At 42.4% G+C, this 16,103-nt stretch overlaps 1 protein-coding gene across 1 annotated transcript in view; it reads left to right on the top strand.

The window, feature by feature from the left end:
• The window catches only part of myo10l1 (myosin X, like 1), a 44,763-nt gene that overhangs the window by 16,086 nt on the left and 12,574 nt on the right, over positions 1-16,103 (top strand). Inside the window, exons 3-14 of the mRNA XM_070979069.1 lie at positions 9,509-9,667; positions 11,503-11,690; positions 12,519-12,653; positions 13,576-13,700; positions 13,835-13,848; positions 13,976-14,060; positions 14,230-14,336; positions 14,620-14,749; positions 14,823-14,941; positions 15,033-15,179; positions 15,264-15,364; positions 15,602-15,668. Of these exons, the coding sequence (XP_070835170.1) occupies positions 9,509-9,667; positions 11,503-11,690; positions 12,519-12,653; positions 13,576-13,700; positions 13,835-13,848; positions 13,976-14,060; positions 14,230-14,336; positions 14,620-14,749; positions 14,823-14,941; positions 15,033-15,179; positions 15,264-15,364; positions 15,602-15,668 (1,377 nt within the window). The remainder of the gene's footprint in view (positions 1-9,508; positions 9,668-11,502; positions 11,691-12,518; positions 12,654-13,575; positions 13,701-13,834; positions 13,849-13,975; positions 14,061-14,229; positions 14,337-14,619; positions 14,750-14,822; positions 14,942-15,032; positions 15,180-15,263; positions 15,365-15,601; positions 15,669-16,103) is intronic.

Below are 16,103 nucleotides of genomic sequence, written 5' to 3'. Positions count from 1 at the left end.
TATCCTGCACGCTGACTGATCTTTCTTATTATTTTTTTCATCCTTCCATCCATTTTCCTTTACCAGTTATATGCTTTCACTTTCTAAGATCGACATTTCTAACTTAAAAACATATTTTTGGCAATTCATTACTCTCTTTTCTGACTGGATTGGATCATGCACACATACGGTCTCATCCACGATCCAAGGTTTTACCTCTGTCTTTTAAGTCCGTATAGCTTACTGTGTAGAGAATACGATTAGATTAAATCAGATTAGATGAAACTTTAATGAAGCTGTGGTGAAACTGGGTCAGAACTGGATAAATATAGAACAAATAGATGGTATGAAGATGATATAATGAATGAGCATACTGATGATAGCATAAAAACCAGACGTAGCCCATTGTAGTCCTGAAGAAACGGAGCTCCTGCTGCCTTATAAAATCTTTCTGAGTCATTGATAATTTACTGATGTGTTGTATGTCAGTGCTGTTGGCTTCAAGCAGGAAACTAGCTCTACCGTGTTTGAAGAATATCACTCACACTGCTTCAGCCACCTTTAAACAAACGATGTCAAATATTCATTGATTTGCTGCTTTATCATTAATATGTTTGTTACTGTAAATTGATAGTTAGCATCAGGCTCCTTCTTATATTTGCTACACTTGTCACATCCTGAAGTACACCCCCACTGGACTCATATTTACACCCCCGCAGGAGCGTACTGCACACGGGAAAATATGTAAACACAGACAGAAGGCTACAGTACACAAACACACGCACATACACACACCTGTATCCCTACACAGACGCACGCAAACATGCATGTGTACACACACGGGTTACGTTAGCGAAGAGTTAGGCACAATGTGTGTTACGTGACCTGGATTTCAGTAGCTAGCGTGAAAGCCGCGGCGAGAGCTCACGCGAGCACAGAACATGCTGCAGGGATGCCTCTCTCCTTGTGCGCACACAAAATGATTACACACACACACACACACACACAGAAAGACCGACATGCTGAAATGCGCCAAACGAAAAGTGCAGAAATGACTTGTTTTGTGTGATTTGGCACAGAGACAAGCTGATGTTGCTGTGTGATCTCCTGACCCACATTCCTCTTCACAGTTTCAGATCAGATTGACGTGACACGTCAAACTGCCGCACAAAAACACCGATTTGCAAACACACACAAACACACACGTCTACCTGTCCGTCTCTTGCTTTCTGTCTGTCTCTCACCTTCCCTGTCTCTCTGCAGTGTCCCTTATCTGTGGAAAATGAAGCAGATACACCCCTTGGAGTGGGATGAGTGCCAAATCTTAAAGGATGATGACATGTGAAAGGTGTTAAACACCCCAGTGCTGAATGGGAGCTGTGAGGCAGAGAAGACATAAAGTTAAAGTTAAAGCTTGTTAGCCTTCTTTTCTTAATCCAATTTACCAAGATCCTTGGCAAAAGAAACAAGAAGGCAAGGGGTAGGGGGAACTTTTACATGCGTACAACACAGGTTTGGAGTTAATTTTACACCACACACACATGCAACAATGAGGGAACTGAGAGGAAGTAATCTAGGTTGATGGGCAGTTCACCTTCACTTTAGCATTTTCTCTTCCTTACGTTAGCATTTTTAGCATTCCTTCATCAACTCAAACGTTTTTTTGAGTGATGCCAGGCCTGAAAATATTGACACATGTGAATTGATACGTACATGACCTTCACATCACTTTATGACAAGGAAAGTTGCGTTATTATAGTTTTCTCTTTCATCACTGCTGTAGGCATCTGCACATTAACAAATGAATAACCCGGCTCTTGTAGCAAGTCCAAAAGAGCTCACTATAACACTTTGGTTTTAAGATAAAGTGACTTGCTGGCCGCAGCTGCTCCTTTTGCCTCTAATCTGAATGGTCAGATCATACTAAATACCCCCTCAGCATTCCCCAGTCCTAATCTGACCTGTGGAGGTCTGCCAGTTCTGATCCAAGGTCAGTGAAGAGAGCTGCAGGTGCGTACAGTCCTGTGTGATACTGTATCTTGCACTGAATAAAAGGTCTGCAAAATATATAGGTCACTGTGCCCACAGCTCTCTCTCTCTCTCTCTCTCTCTCTCTCTCTCTCTCTCTCTCTCTCTCTCTCTCTCTCTCTCTCTCTCTCTCTCTCTCTCTCTCCATGCTCTGTCTTCATCTCTCTCACCCCCTCTCCTCACTCTGGCTGCTGCTAATTTGTGAAGTCAGATGAAGAGGCTTGTCTCCCCTGGCTCTCCTCCTGAATCATGCAAAGCAGCTTCAGACTTGAGAGGGCTTTACAGGAAGGCCGCGCGGCATGCACTTTGTGTGTGTGTGTGTGTGTGTGTGTGTGTGTGTGTGTGTGTGTGTGTGTGAGTGTGAAAGTGTGTTCACATGAGCAAAGCAGGTTATGAATGCAGCAATTTTCCTGAAAAAGTGAAGCCACAGAGTAGGATGAAAGGGAAGCTGCAGAATGGGTATTTGAGAGAGTAAATATTGTCAACAGATTCCATGAAAGGACCAAATCCTACCAACAAGTATTGCCATACAGCTTATTCCTCTGTGCCTCCATTGTTCTGCAATACAAAGAAGAGTCTACAGCCATGCGAGCTGCTCTGTGGGACTTGCCCACAGTAGTTTGTGAAGTTAATGCTAACATCAGGATGCTAACATGTTCACAATGGCAACATACTGGTGTTAGGTGTAATGTTTACCATGTTTGCCATCTGACTTTAGAGTGTTAGCATGCTAACATTTGCTAGTTAGTCTGTCTCAAAATGGATGCAGTCATGAACCCAAAAAAATTGGATATATTGAGAATTTAACCTGATGATGGCGCAAGATGAAAAGTTAAAGTATCACCAAAGTTATTGCAGTTCGTTCTGGGGGAACGGTGAATGTTTATGCCAAATTTCAAGACAGTATCCAATAGAGACACTTTACAGAAAATAGTCCTGTACAAATGCCATATTTACTCCTGTTAGAGTGACACTTGCTTAAAACTACAATGTCCAGCCATTTGAGGAAATTATTTAGGTTTTATTAAAAAAAATGAAACAGTATTTGTGAGCTGTTTCCAGACGTTGACATCCTCCGTTACGTATGAGTTTGGGGTTGAGTGGCACAGACGTGGCAGGAAAGTCAAAAAGTATTGAGAGACGGACGAACACTTTGTTGGTTTTGGTATTTTCATGGAATTTGTTGCCATAAAGAAGAACAGAGAAAAACATCAGTCTTGTGAGTTTAGAAGCTTCCTCTCCCACACATCAGGTCCTAGTGTGAGAAGTGGCATTGACAGATCAGAGTTGGTTTACCATGCTCTACTTCTACATTACTCTCATTCTGTCTCTCTCTCCCTTTCACTCTGTCAGCCTCTCTCTCCGTTTTTCCCTCACTAATTCCATTTCTATCTTCTGTTCCTCTGTTCAGTGATGAATTATTGAATGTGAGTTATCCCATTTTTGACTCTGTGGGTAGTCATAGTTCTTTTGTGTGTGTGTGTGTGTGTGTGTGTGTGTGTGTGTGTGTGTGTGTGTGTGTGTGTGTGTGTGTGTGTGCTTCGCATATAGTAAAGTTTGTGTGTGTCTATGTGTTAAAAACCCACCAGAGGGCAATGGAAGAAGAAGATGGAGATGTTTGCAAGAACGTTTTTTTTTTTCCACTTCAGCTGCTTTTTATTTCAGTCACTGACACACTTTCTCATTTCACAGCATCCCCTCTCTCAGAGTCTGGGTTTTCCCTAAACATCTCTGCTTTATCTGCAGTTTAAGGCCTTTATATGTGAAAGCAGCTTTGGCATTTGAAGCATATTATAAATCCCAAAACTGTAGCACAGGCATTTGTTTGTTTTAATCTTATGTCCGGGGTTGTTGTTTTTTTTGTGTTTTTTTTTTTTTCAGACAGACCGCTATTGGTGATAGATCTTTCTCCAGAGATCAAATTCAGTTACCTCGTCATAAGGAGTTCGACTGAACACTTGTGTCGTCTGTGACTCTGGAGGGAGTTTTCTAGTTTGAGAAAATGACCCTGAGGATGTTATACTCTGATAACAGAAAGCCTGTGATACAAACTGTAGACAGAATTGAAGGTTCTGATGAAGAGATACTATTGAATTGAATTATGGGAAATGTAGGATATAGTGTTTTTCATTCAAGGCACTAAAAGTTAGGAGACTTTGTTCATTTTGAGGGTTCTTTTTAAAACTTGTCTCTTGCAAACCCCTATCTTAAACCTACAAGACTAAATCCCTTCAATCTGTATGTTAGGAAATAATAAATCCACCTGAAATTATACATTACATTTACATTTAGAAATTAATGATAGCATTCATGAATAGGTTGTGGTTAGGACGTGGTTGTTTTTGTTGCATGGTCTTAAAACAAAAAAACTTAAAACTTAACTTAAAACTCATATGTGTTGTATGTTATGTATGTTTTGGGGAATAGTTAAGTGGGTAGAAGCTAACGATGAAACATTATCTTCAACATTTTAAGACAGATTAGGGTATTATTTTTGTTTTGTTCAATTTTAGAGTGAAAAAAAAAGAAAGGAGCACCATGGAAAAGTTTGGCCTCGCCAGATTTAAGCCCTTAGATAAGTTTTGCCAAGGTCTCTGTCCTTAATTAGCTTGATAGTGCTATGGCTTGTTCACAGTCATTGTTAGGAAAGGCCAAGTGATGCAAATTTTTATAAATAATCAAACTTTCAGGCAGCCGTTTCCTCAGTTCATAGTGTCTTCATAAGAAATGGCAGTTAACAGGAATGATGGAGGTCAAGCTGAGGTCTGGAGAGCTGTTCTAAAGGGGCCTTCACATGATAAGAAATTTGCTCTTCGCTCACCGCCAGGTAGGGCGCAAAGGCGCTGAGCGGAGGCGGCGGAGCTCAGGTATACGTCATCAACAAGTGCGAGCGATTCACTGTTGCTAGGCAACGCAAGTACTTCCTCTCACTCCGGAAAGCTAATCATTGTTTGTAAATTATTATACACAATGTATCTGAGTTTGTCGCAAAAGAAGGCCCTTGCAGTAGCGTGGTAGTAGTAGTAGTAGTAGTAGTAGTAGTCGCTATTCCAGGCAGACACAGAAGTCACTGTGTCTGCCTGGAATAGCAAACATACACAAACAGCTAAGCTAACGTTAGCATTGCATTTAGCTTAACGGTAGTTCGTAAACGCTGCCTGGAGCTGTTATCTCATTGGTTGCGCTTTGAAAGGTCAGCGGTAAACAAGGTCAAAGTTCAAGTAATTTGAACTTTGAGCGCAGCGGTAAGCGGCAGATCCGAGCGGTGTGCCACGCCGAGGGTAGCGGTGCCGCTTAATCGGGCGCCAGCGCTCTCTCCATAGGAAAACAATGGGACAGCTGGCGCAAAGCGTTTTTACTGCTGATCATGTGTAGGGGCCTTTAGGATTGCTCAAAAGGTGAATCAGAACTCCTGTTTGACTGCAAAAGCAAATTCTGGAAGCCAACATCACACAAAAATCTGAAGATGGCAAGAAGATGCCCTCTACAGCAGGATAATGGTCTGAAATACACCTTAAAGTCCACTACATCAACAGGCACAAGCTGAAGGTTTTGCCATGGCCCTCACAGTCCCCCGACCTACACATCATCGAAAATCTGTGGACAGACCTCTGAAGAACAGAACATGCCAGGCGGCCTAAGAATCAGAACAGAATTCGAAGCCTTTTGTAAGAAGAATTGGCGAAAATCCCCCAAACAAGAAGTGAAACACTCTTAGTTGGCGACAAAAAGCCTTCACAAGCTGTGATAGTGGCCAAAGCAGGTGTTACTGAACATGCAGGGTGTCTACTATTTTGTTATTTTAAAACTGTAAAAGATGGAAATAAAACAGTAATCTTACTTGAAATACTGAAGAAACGTGTCATCTTTAACTTTAGTTCTTCACAGGAACAGAAGTTTTGACCCATATTTTGTGTTCCACTGTGCTATTTGTACATCAGAACCTTGATTGGTGGCTGTAGGTGACGTGAAGAGATACTCCTCTCAATAAAACAAGAATTTTACAGTTACGGTTATAACTCGCAACCTACATAACAAACTATGTCGCAGCCACTGGTTCTCATCTGCCACCAAGAATTAGAACAAGTCTGAAGATTTGAAGAAAATTTTGACAACCAAAACCCATTCGTCCTAGAGTCCTTCCTCCCCTGTGTGTGTGTGTGTGTGTGTGTGTGTGTGTGTGTGTGTATGTGTGTGTGTGTGTGTGTGTGTGTGTGTGTGTGTGTGTGTGTGTGTGTGTGTGTGTGTGTGAAGTCTTTTCTTTTTCCTCTATAATTTACCCTGCAAAGACATGCACAACTGTCATTGAAATGGCTCTCAGTAAGCCCTCAATTACAGGCAGGGGTCTCAGATTGAGCCATTTAGGCATTAAGTGAGTCTGTGTGAGTGAGCGCAGAGGAGTATACAGAGAGAGCTCGACTGGTAAAAAAACAAGCTGAGGGGGCGCATCTATGTATGGAGGTTACAGGAACCAGCAATAAAGAGTAAAAGAGGAAAGATGGAGGAAGAAAAGGGGAGGTTGAAATGTGGGGAAAGCTGTGTGGGGCAGGCAGAAGAGAGAGGGGTAGATTAATGAAGAGTGGGAAGATGTGAGGGAGGAAGAGCTCAAGAGAACAGAGACAGAATCGAGAGGCAAATGACGGAGAAGAGGGGGGAGGGATGAAAAAGGAGTGACGTACAAAGAGAAAGAGAGATGAGAGAGACAGAGAAGTGATGTCTGAAGGCATGCAGAAAGTGAGAGAGTGGAAAAGAGATTTAATAGGATGAGAAGCCAAATAGATAGGAGGGAGAGAAAAACCTGATAGAAAACTAATTGACGTGGGTATAATTTGAGGGACTTTCCGTCCCCTCTCTGTTCTCACAGATACAGAAGTACACCCCAGTGTTGTGGTACAGTTGGCATGAAAGCATGTGTACAGCTGTTCAAGCCATGACTAACAGCGTGTCCCCCGTGCACATCACACATAACCACATACGCAGATGTAAAAGTTGATCTTGACTCAACATTGAAGGCTGAGAGCAGCATTAACTAGACCTGCATTAGGGTTTTTTGGCTACTTGTAGGCAATAGAAACAGTATTTGTGGTCATGTTTGTGTCCCCCAGACAAATGTGAGGCCAATATTCAATCTATTTTTAGCTCTGTTTTGGTCTCCACTAACTCAGACATGTGGCTCTGTGGCTGCTAAATGCTCATTTACGTTCACCAGCTCTTCTGCAACTGTGTCTGTCTGCTGTCTGGTGCTGAGCTGGTGGTGTGTGGTGATTTTTTTTTTTGGAGCTATTTTCACTGAAAACAGCTGTCTGATGTGGCTGGAAACAAGGTTAGTGAGAGCAGTGAGAGTAAAGTAAAGTATCATTGTGTAAAAATGACACGGTGACCTGAAAAGAGCTGTGATGCCTCCCACATTTTGAGAGTGACTCCACTGCCATTTCTGCAAGATGGCCACTGATGTTGACCCTGGCTGCAGTACTCTTTTATATACTGTACGTATGTCAGCGTCCTGATTGAGCAGCACAGTTGAAGAAAGGTGAAGACAGACAGCCAAGTGGACGGGGTCATAGAGAAGGCGGTGAGCTGTTAGCCAGTGAACCCTGCATGAGTTCTGCTCTCTCTAATGGAGGATGCGGGGTAATTGGGTCATTTCATCACAGCTGAGTGAGTGGGGAAAGGTTAGTGACTTCCATAGGCTAGACCCTCATCAACAGCGTTTCCTTCTACAAAACACGAGAGAGGAAGAGGAGTGAACAACCTGTGCTGTAATTGGCCACACACAGCGTTTTACTTGCAACGATGATGCTGCTGCGAGTTTATTCATTGTTTGTCTGCACTCAACAGCTTTGTGCAGCGGAAGACTGGAGTGAAGTAGATTTATTTAAGAACAAGATGTCTGAACGCCTACAGCGCGCCCCTCTGCCACCCTCAACAGACGTCCAACACATCTGTTAGAGCAGCAGCACACACACAAACACACACGGGGTGGAGGCTGGCTGTGAGACTAAGCTGACATATTCACAAACCAGCACTGTAAAGGCCTCGCTTTCTATTCTTAGAAGAGTTGATTTTGCTGGAATGAATGAACGACCTTTATGCTGAAACATCCCGGTGTGTGTGGGATGTATGCAATGGAGAAAGACAGTCGAAGCAGCGTGTGTGTGTGTGTGTGTGTGTGTGTGCGTGTGTGTGCCTGACATGAATACACACCGAGCTGATTTCACCTGTCAGGTCCTGCCAGATCAGATCTGTTACTCTGGCTCTTCTTCTCTGTTTCTCTACCTTTTCTTCTTCTTCTTCTTCTTCCTCCCCCTCCCACAGCCGGGATCCCCACCCATCTTGTCCCCCTACTCCCCAGTTTCCATGGCGATGGATGACATAGATGAGATCGGGGTCCGTTTAGACAATGAGCCACAAAGCTCTGTGTTCCCATCATGTGGATTTTCTGCACGTTGCATCACAATTAGCCCGTTCATGCTAAAAATGGAAAGACCTTCCAATGTCGGTATCGTTTTTCATTTGTGTGTGAGCACATCTGCTTCCTCCTTAGTCTCCACCAGATACCAGATTATCCAGGAGGCATTATCACCCACTTGACATCTGAAACTCGATTATTACGTCTGCCTCAGAATGAAGCAGACTAATGAGACATATTTTCCTTTTTTTTAAAAAATTCGCCCTTGAACGCACACAGTGTCAAGTAACAACAGCGTAACACACGATGCAATACACTCCATCTCGATGCAATACAACACATCACTCAGTTTCAGTGTGTGTGAGATATTACAAGGGATATTACTTTAAAACAATAAGAAAATAATGAATGTGCTTTAGCTTTCTTGCCGAGAATTGGATGAGAAGATAAACATGAAGCTACAGCTAGCATGCAGTTAGCTTAGCTTAGTACAAAGACTGGAGGTAACGAAAGCTGCCAACAGCACCTCTAAATATTTTTACAGAAAAATAAATTTAGTAGCAATAAGCAGCGGCTTTCACAGAGATTTTGTGCTGTCTCATCGAGAAACAGTCTAGCTCATTTCAGCAGGTGCTGAGTTAAGCTAACTGGCTGCTAGCTGTAGTTTAATATTTAATGGCCGTCCTCTCATCTGACTCTCAGTAAAAATAAAGAGATTTCCCAAGATGTCAAACTATCGACAATGCCAGTGAAAGCTAGACTTTACAGCTGCAACTTTTAATCAAACATTTACTCTCAGTTCATATTCTTGTGGATGTTGGTTACCTGCCATCAGGAGCACCTGCTTTGGGTTACATCGCTTTCAGGTCCAGTTAGAACTTCCTCCAGTATGACTGCAACAAGTTCAGGTGTTTTCTCAGGATTATTGAAAGCCATGGCAGGAAATCACTTACTGATGTGGACATAGATGGGCTGAGGTAAAAGTGTGTATGCACAAAAACGAGCAAATGATTGCATTTCATTACAATGAAACTCACGTATTTGAATAAACTTATATATAGGTAACAATCTGTATGCCTTGTTGTTTTCCAGGTGTTGTACTTGCAGCAGGCGGAGGTCACCAGGGAGCGGGTGTACGCTATGCACCAGTCCAGCATCGAAGGGGTGGAGGACATGTCAGCTCTGGCTGAGCTGCACGAAGCCGCCATCATGCACAACCTGTACCAGCGCTACCAGAAGGATAACATCTATGTAAGTGCATTCTGTGTGTTTGACCGCCTTCCCCGCTTTCAGCAATCTTTGCATGTGTGAGGCTTTTAGTGGGAAGCACAAATCATCTCATCAGACCAGTCTGCTCTAAGTGGAAGCGATGGCGAGAGTCGTATAAAGTGAAATTATTGTAGTAAATCAAATCAGTCAAATAAAACAATGAACAAATGAATCTCTGCTGCTTTAAACTGTGGCTGCTCCTTCCAGTTGATTGCATATGCTGTATTTCATGTAAGCATTGTTTCCTTTGAATCCCTCGTGCGTGCAAAGGCAAATTTAATCCAGTGTATGGATGGTGGACTCCGCCACTAACAACAACAATGGCTAACAATGGCTGCTGCTGACAAAAGATTAATGACATAAAAGATGGAGTTAAGGTAAAGGTAAAATCCTAATTTTCTTATTATAGCGAGTCAGACTGTCAATGGAGTTTGATCATTTCTGTAGTTCACCAAAAATACACTGATTTACAACTCAAGTGTATTTTTTTTTAATGCTAGCAGAGTTATTTTAATACGAACTACTGAAACAACAACATCCGGATCAACTTGAATTATTTCACCACACTGTCACGCTTTGTTTTCTGTCTTTCTTTTCTTCTTTAGGAAAAGAAGATTTCACTGGCTTTGTATAAGCCGTTGACGTTTAAGCCCATTAACCCTATACACTTTACATTAAAGCTGACCACAGCATATACCGTATTCAAAATAAGCAGTCAATACAATGGACAGTTGGTTGCCTTCCTGATCTGACAATGCAGCTGAGAGCATTTTGAAAACTCTTTTTGATGACAAACAATTAGACTTTCAATGCACGGAGTCGCCGTGTGGACAGAAACTGAATGACAGCACACTGAAATAACAAGAAACAGCAGCAAACACAGGCATGATTCTTGTTTTGTCTGCAGGCATGAATGCTCTTACAGTAAACCTGATGCATAACTGACTCAATAATCATGAGAAAAATTAATTACTGAACTAATTTGTTTGTGTGTATCTGTCTGAAATCAATAGATGCATTGGCTGGTGTCCATGAAACCCAATCACTCACCTCACCTTGGGGGTTTCACCACACCCATGACTGTTGAAAAGACAAAAATCTCTCTTTGTGCTTATAAAATGGATTGTAACATATTATGTTTAATTCATTTCTTGTCATCACGGCCAAAAACTAGTACATTATGATCACGTTTATGGTTGAAACCCAGACATTTGGAAATCCTGAAAACCTGAAAGATTATCAGACAACAGACCAATAACAGCCTCCCTGAGTGTGACCTAATCTAGATGATGAAATATTGTCCCTACACAGATTTCCCTTAAGCTGATCATAAAAATTTACCCTGTGTGGGTCAGCTCACTGTGTCACTGTGTATTCATGTATTAATGTGTACTATATGTGTCCTTCAGCACAGTCCTGAATGTGTGCAGTGCACAGAATGCACAGACAGGGTAATATGACACGATGGAAGACGCGCTGACCTGAGGTTTCTAACGCAGAAGGATAGAAAGCAAGGTGACTGTTTCAGTGGAAACAGTTTAAATTGGAAATCTGGCTTCCCTCCTCCATCATCGCACTGATTTGACCTCAGCTCTAATAAAAATCTGGTCATTTGTCACTCCCACTGTCTGCTGTGCTCCCTTATCCTCCAGTCCATATCAACACAGGTGCTTGTGTTCCTGGGAGACTGCTTTTTACAAGCATATGTCAGTGCCTTTAAGTGGAAAACTGTACAACAAAAGAAAAGAAAAGAAAAGAAGCAAAAGCTGGAAAATGATACAGAAACAGAACCTGAACTGTCACTCCTCTCCTTTCAGACTAACATCGGCAGCATCCTGGCAGCCGTCAACCCCTACAAGCAGATCCCAGGTATGTACGACACAGAGAGGGTGGACCTGTACTCCAAGCACCATCTCGGGGAGCTCCCTCCACACATCTTTGCTGTGGCTAATGAATGCTACCGTTGCATCTGGAAGCGCCATGACAGTCAGTGTGTCCTCATCAGGTGAGTTTCAACCATGGAGGAGCTTGTTTTGATCTCCCAAGCCACCCGTGCATTCATCCACTTCTTAAGCCCTGTACCACAGCGGGGCTGCAGCCAGTCCCAGCATGCATTAGACGAGAGGGTTTATCTGTTTTTAGAAACAGTTTTTACTGTCCTACTTACCTGGGAATACAAATGTATTTTTTTAATCTTTCTGTGGTCTTGCTTATTCACTTTCTTTAGATCGATCTACGATGTACATCTGTAAATAAGAAGCTGCAGCCAGGAGTCAGTTAGCTAGCTTAGCATAAAGACTGGAACCAAGGGGAAACAGCTAATCTGGGTTGTTACATTTTCTTTGTTTAATCCGTACAATAGAATTAAATGTAAGAATAGAGTCTGTTTGAGAGATTGCAAGGCCAAGAAATAGTCCTGTACATAAGCCTGTATGAGCACAATGTCATTTTCACACTTTGTTTTTTGTGCTTTTTAAACATAGAAGACATAATGTGTTTAGTTATCCTAAGAAGTGTGTTTGTACTGCTTTAGCTCCTGCAGAGCAAGATGAAATAGAGGTTGATGGTGCAAATAAAGGCACAGCATCATCCATCCTCTGGTTGTCGGGTCAGACATCTCATCATGCTTTCAATTACACTCAGGCTTTGTCTCATTTAGTATCCTGAACAAGACAGACTGTGAGCTAATGCAATATCTCGGAAGCTATCAAACCTCAATATCAATTAAACGACCGGACCAGTTTGAGATAAGAGAATGTCGCAGAAGGTCACAGAGCATTTAATTAAATTTGGTTGCATGTGTGTGTGTTGTGTGTGCGCGCGTGTGCTCCAGTGGCGAATCAGGGGCAGGGAAGACTGAGAGCACTAAACTGTTGCTTCAGTTCCTGTCGATGATGAGCCAGAAGTCGGCTGGGACTCCTCCGTCAGAGAAAAGTACAAGGGTGGAGCAAGCCATCGTACAGAGCAGGTACAGATGAGCAGAATGAAGAAGAAACACTCTCCTGTTCTTTTATTATTACTACTTTTACCGCCAGAGCTGTTTTCTAAGTCTATGGGTCCAAGTTCGAGTCAAGCCTAAAGTGATTTGGAAGAAGTCCAGCTCAAGTTTTAAGTTTTAACACGTCTCAGGTCTTCAAGGACAAGCCTCAGGAAAGTCTTTAAGGTCTCTGAATGCTGATTGGGGCTGCAACTAACCATTGGTTTCATAACCGGGTAACCTGCTGATTCTTTTCCCATGCAATTCATTCGATTGGTCAATAAAATAGCACATTATGCTCAATTAATGGTCCAAAACCTTAAAGTTTACAGTAAGATCAGATAGACTAAAGCAAATCCCCACATTTGAAAGCCTGTAACTGTGTAAAAAAAACACTGAATCACCAGTCAAACCAGTTGCAGATTCATTTTCTGTCAAACAGATGATAAATTAACGCCGTCATTAAAATGACTTGGAATTTATTGAATTTATTATGACTGTTTTTACATGGCTGAGAGCCCATTCAAGTCTATTATTTTAACAGGTCAAACCCTCAGACCTGAAACATTTCCATTTAAAACTCGTAAGTCAAGTGAAGCCTTGAGGGAGTCACAGCACTTAGGCCCTAATCTCAAGTCTCAAGTCTGCAGCTCTGCCAATGAGCAAACCCAGATACTGTGGGAGAGCTGGTATTGGGCACTAATGCATGTGTGTAATCTGAAGCAGAGCACTGCTGAAAAAGACTTCTTCCTCACTAATAGATAAGTAAAGGTCAGTAAAACAGCTTTGGAGGAACATACTTTATGATGAATGATCTCTGCAGCACATGGTTGGTGTACTATACTCTCTACTGCTTGCTTGCACATGTAAATGCTGAAAATACACTACCTGCAGCTTTTTGCTCTCTTTGCAGTCCGATCATGGAAGCGTTTGGTAATGCTAAGACTGTTTACAACAACAACTCCAGTCGCTTTGGGAAATTCATCCAACTTCACTTCTCTGAGGGCGGCAACATCCAGGGAGGCTGCGTCATCGACTGTATCCTTATATTTACATACATCAAATGTACCATAATTTATATGAGCTGTTATTATTATACTATTGTATGTCTTAACAAATATTATATATTTGTAAAGAACTCAGGTCTGTGTCCTTGACTCTCTACCTTTCAGATTTACTGGAGAAGGTAACCAAGTCCACATCTGCAGCCTGGTCAAATCAAGTTCATATTCATTAGGGGTGATTTGTCAGTTTTGCCTTGTGAATCATAATGAAATGTTAATTGTGGCTTTGCTGCATTGATTTTTCTGTAGAACCGAGTGGTACGACAAAACCCTGGAGAGCGAAACTACCACATCTTCTACGCTCTGCTGGCGGGAGCTAACAAGGAGCATAAAAGTGAGGAAAAGCATAAAAACATACAGATATCACTAGGGTCTTTTGAAGAAAGTGTTTCCGTAATACAACAGACAGGCAAGACAAGCTTTCCAGACTACATCTAATAGTGCAGGTGCAGTTAAGGATCTCAGTGTCTCCTGACATCACATTATTTCCTCTATATTTCTAGGCCTCTACTTCTTGGAAGACCCTCCTGAATCTTTCCACTACCTCAGCCAATCAGGATGTCTGAAGGACAAGAGCCTGAATGACAAACTACTGTTTAACAGTGTTATGGTCGGTGTGATTGTGTTTTTTTCCCCGTGCCCACATCTTTGTCAAGTGCTTGGAGGCAGAAATGATCAAAATACATTCATATCAGTATAAGTGATCATGGTTAGGTGGTAATCTGAGCTGACTGTTGAGGGTTACGCACTTAACAGCAGCTGCTTTACCTGTTTTTTAATCTAAAGGACAAATATTTTAATTTGGCATTTTTGCAAATAATTTAAGACAGCCTTTAAAGCACCTCTTCAGTTGGTAGCATCTAATCTCTTTCCTCGCTTTTGTCTCTGCGTAGGAGGCGCTGAAGGTGTTAGAGTTCACAGAGGAGGAGATCAGAGACATGTTTAAGCTGCTGTCAGGAGTCTTACAGCTGGGAAACATCGAGTTCATGACCGCCGGAGGAGCCCAGATCACCACCAAGCAAGGTCAGTTCAGTGAGTTGGGAAAACTTGGATAGATGTATTGCAGAAGTGTAATGCATCTTTGTCCATCTTCCAGTGGTCACTGATGCCAGTGAGCTGCTGGGCCTGGACGCCTTCCAGCTGTCTGAAGTCCTGACTCAGCGCTCCATAATCCTCAGAGGAGAGGAAATCTGCTCGCCACTCACTATAGAACAGGCCAGCACACACATAAACACACATTTATTCTCCTTCTCTTGATCGATCTCTGACACACTCCCACCCTAACACTCCCTTCTCACCGTTACAGGCAGTGGATTCCCGAGACTCTGTTGCCATGGCGTTATATTCCCAGTGTTTCTCCTGGATCATCCTCAAGATCAATCAGAAGATCAAAGGGAAGGAAAACTTTAAATCCATCGGCATCCTCGACATCTTCGGCTTTGAGAACTTTGAGGTCAGAGCTTTGAGCTGTTTTGCCGGAAGCTGTTTTCTAAGCGCCGGGCAGATCTGTTTGTGAGGTATGTGTCTTTGCTTCCAGGTGAATCGATTTGAGCAGTTTAACATCAACTACGCCAACGAGAAACTTCAGGAGTACTTCAACAAGCACATCTTCTCCCTGGAGCAGCTCGAGTACAACAGGTGCACTTCTAAATGTGGAACATCTATAAAAAACTGTGAAAACTTACTGCTGGACGAACAGGTTACGAGCTTTCAATGGAGCATTGATGGAATATAATTTATTATTTAATTTCTCTTTGCTATTTTGATCCCTTTTTATCTCTTTTGACAAGTGTTTTGTTAATTGTGAATGTAGCGCTGTAGGTTGTGCAGTGATATGAAGTTACATGTGTCATTGTTTGGGTTTACTCTCTGCAGGGAAGGTGTTCAGTGGGACGCCATAGACTGGATGGACAACGCAGAGTGTCTTGACCTCATAGAGAAGGTGGGAAGCTGAATGTTGACTTTACACTGAGCAGTAATGTTAGAGCCCTTTTCTGATTTCATGAAGAAAATATTGCTGAATTTCCAGCACTGAAAGGCGTTCTTGCCCGACGATATGACCACACGCCTTGACATGGTCGCTTGGTCGCTGCCATGGCGGACTGAGGTTTCCTAGAGCAATGTGCGTTGATTGGATTGGCCGACGAGAGGCTCAAAAATAACACTCAAAATTTGAGCACATGCTGCCAAATGAATAGAGCGTGTCTCGATGTAGAGACAGCTCCTGGTTAAACCATCCTAAACCCATCCCTCGATGGTGCTGCACTCAAATTTGTCTTTACTGCAAGCAATGGGATGAAGGTTATATTCTACCTTTAAGCTTTCTGCAGAGAAGAAAATATTCAGATGTATCACCTTTGCAATCTTAAAAATATTG

This window comes from Chaetodon trifascialis, chromosome 14 (genome assembly GCF_039877785.1).
Source record: "Chaetodon trifascialis isolate fChaTrf1 chromosome 14, fChaTrf1.hap1, whole genome shotgun sequence".
In the NCBI taxonomy this organism is placed as follows: Eukaryota; Metazoa; Chordata; class Actinopteri; order Chaetodontiformes; family Chaetodontidae; genus Chaetodon; species Chaetodon trifascialis.
Note: the sequence above shows the minus strand (reverse complement) of the source record. Positions and strands in the feature narration are given on the sequence as shown.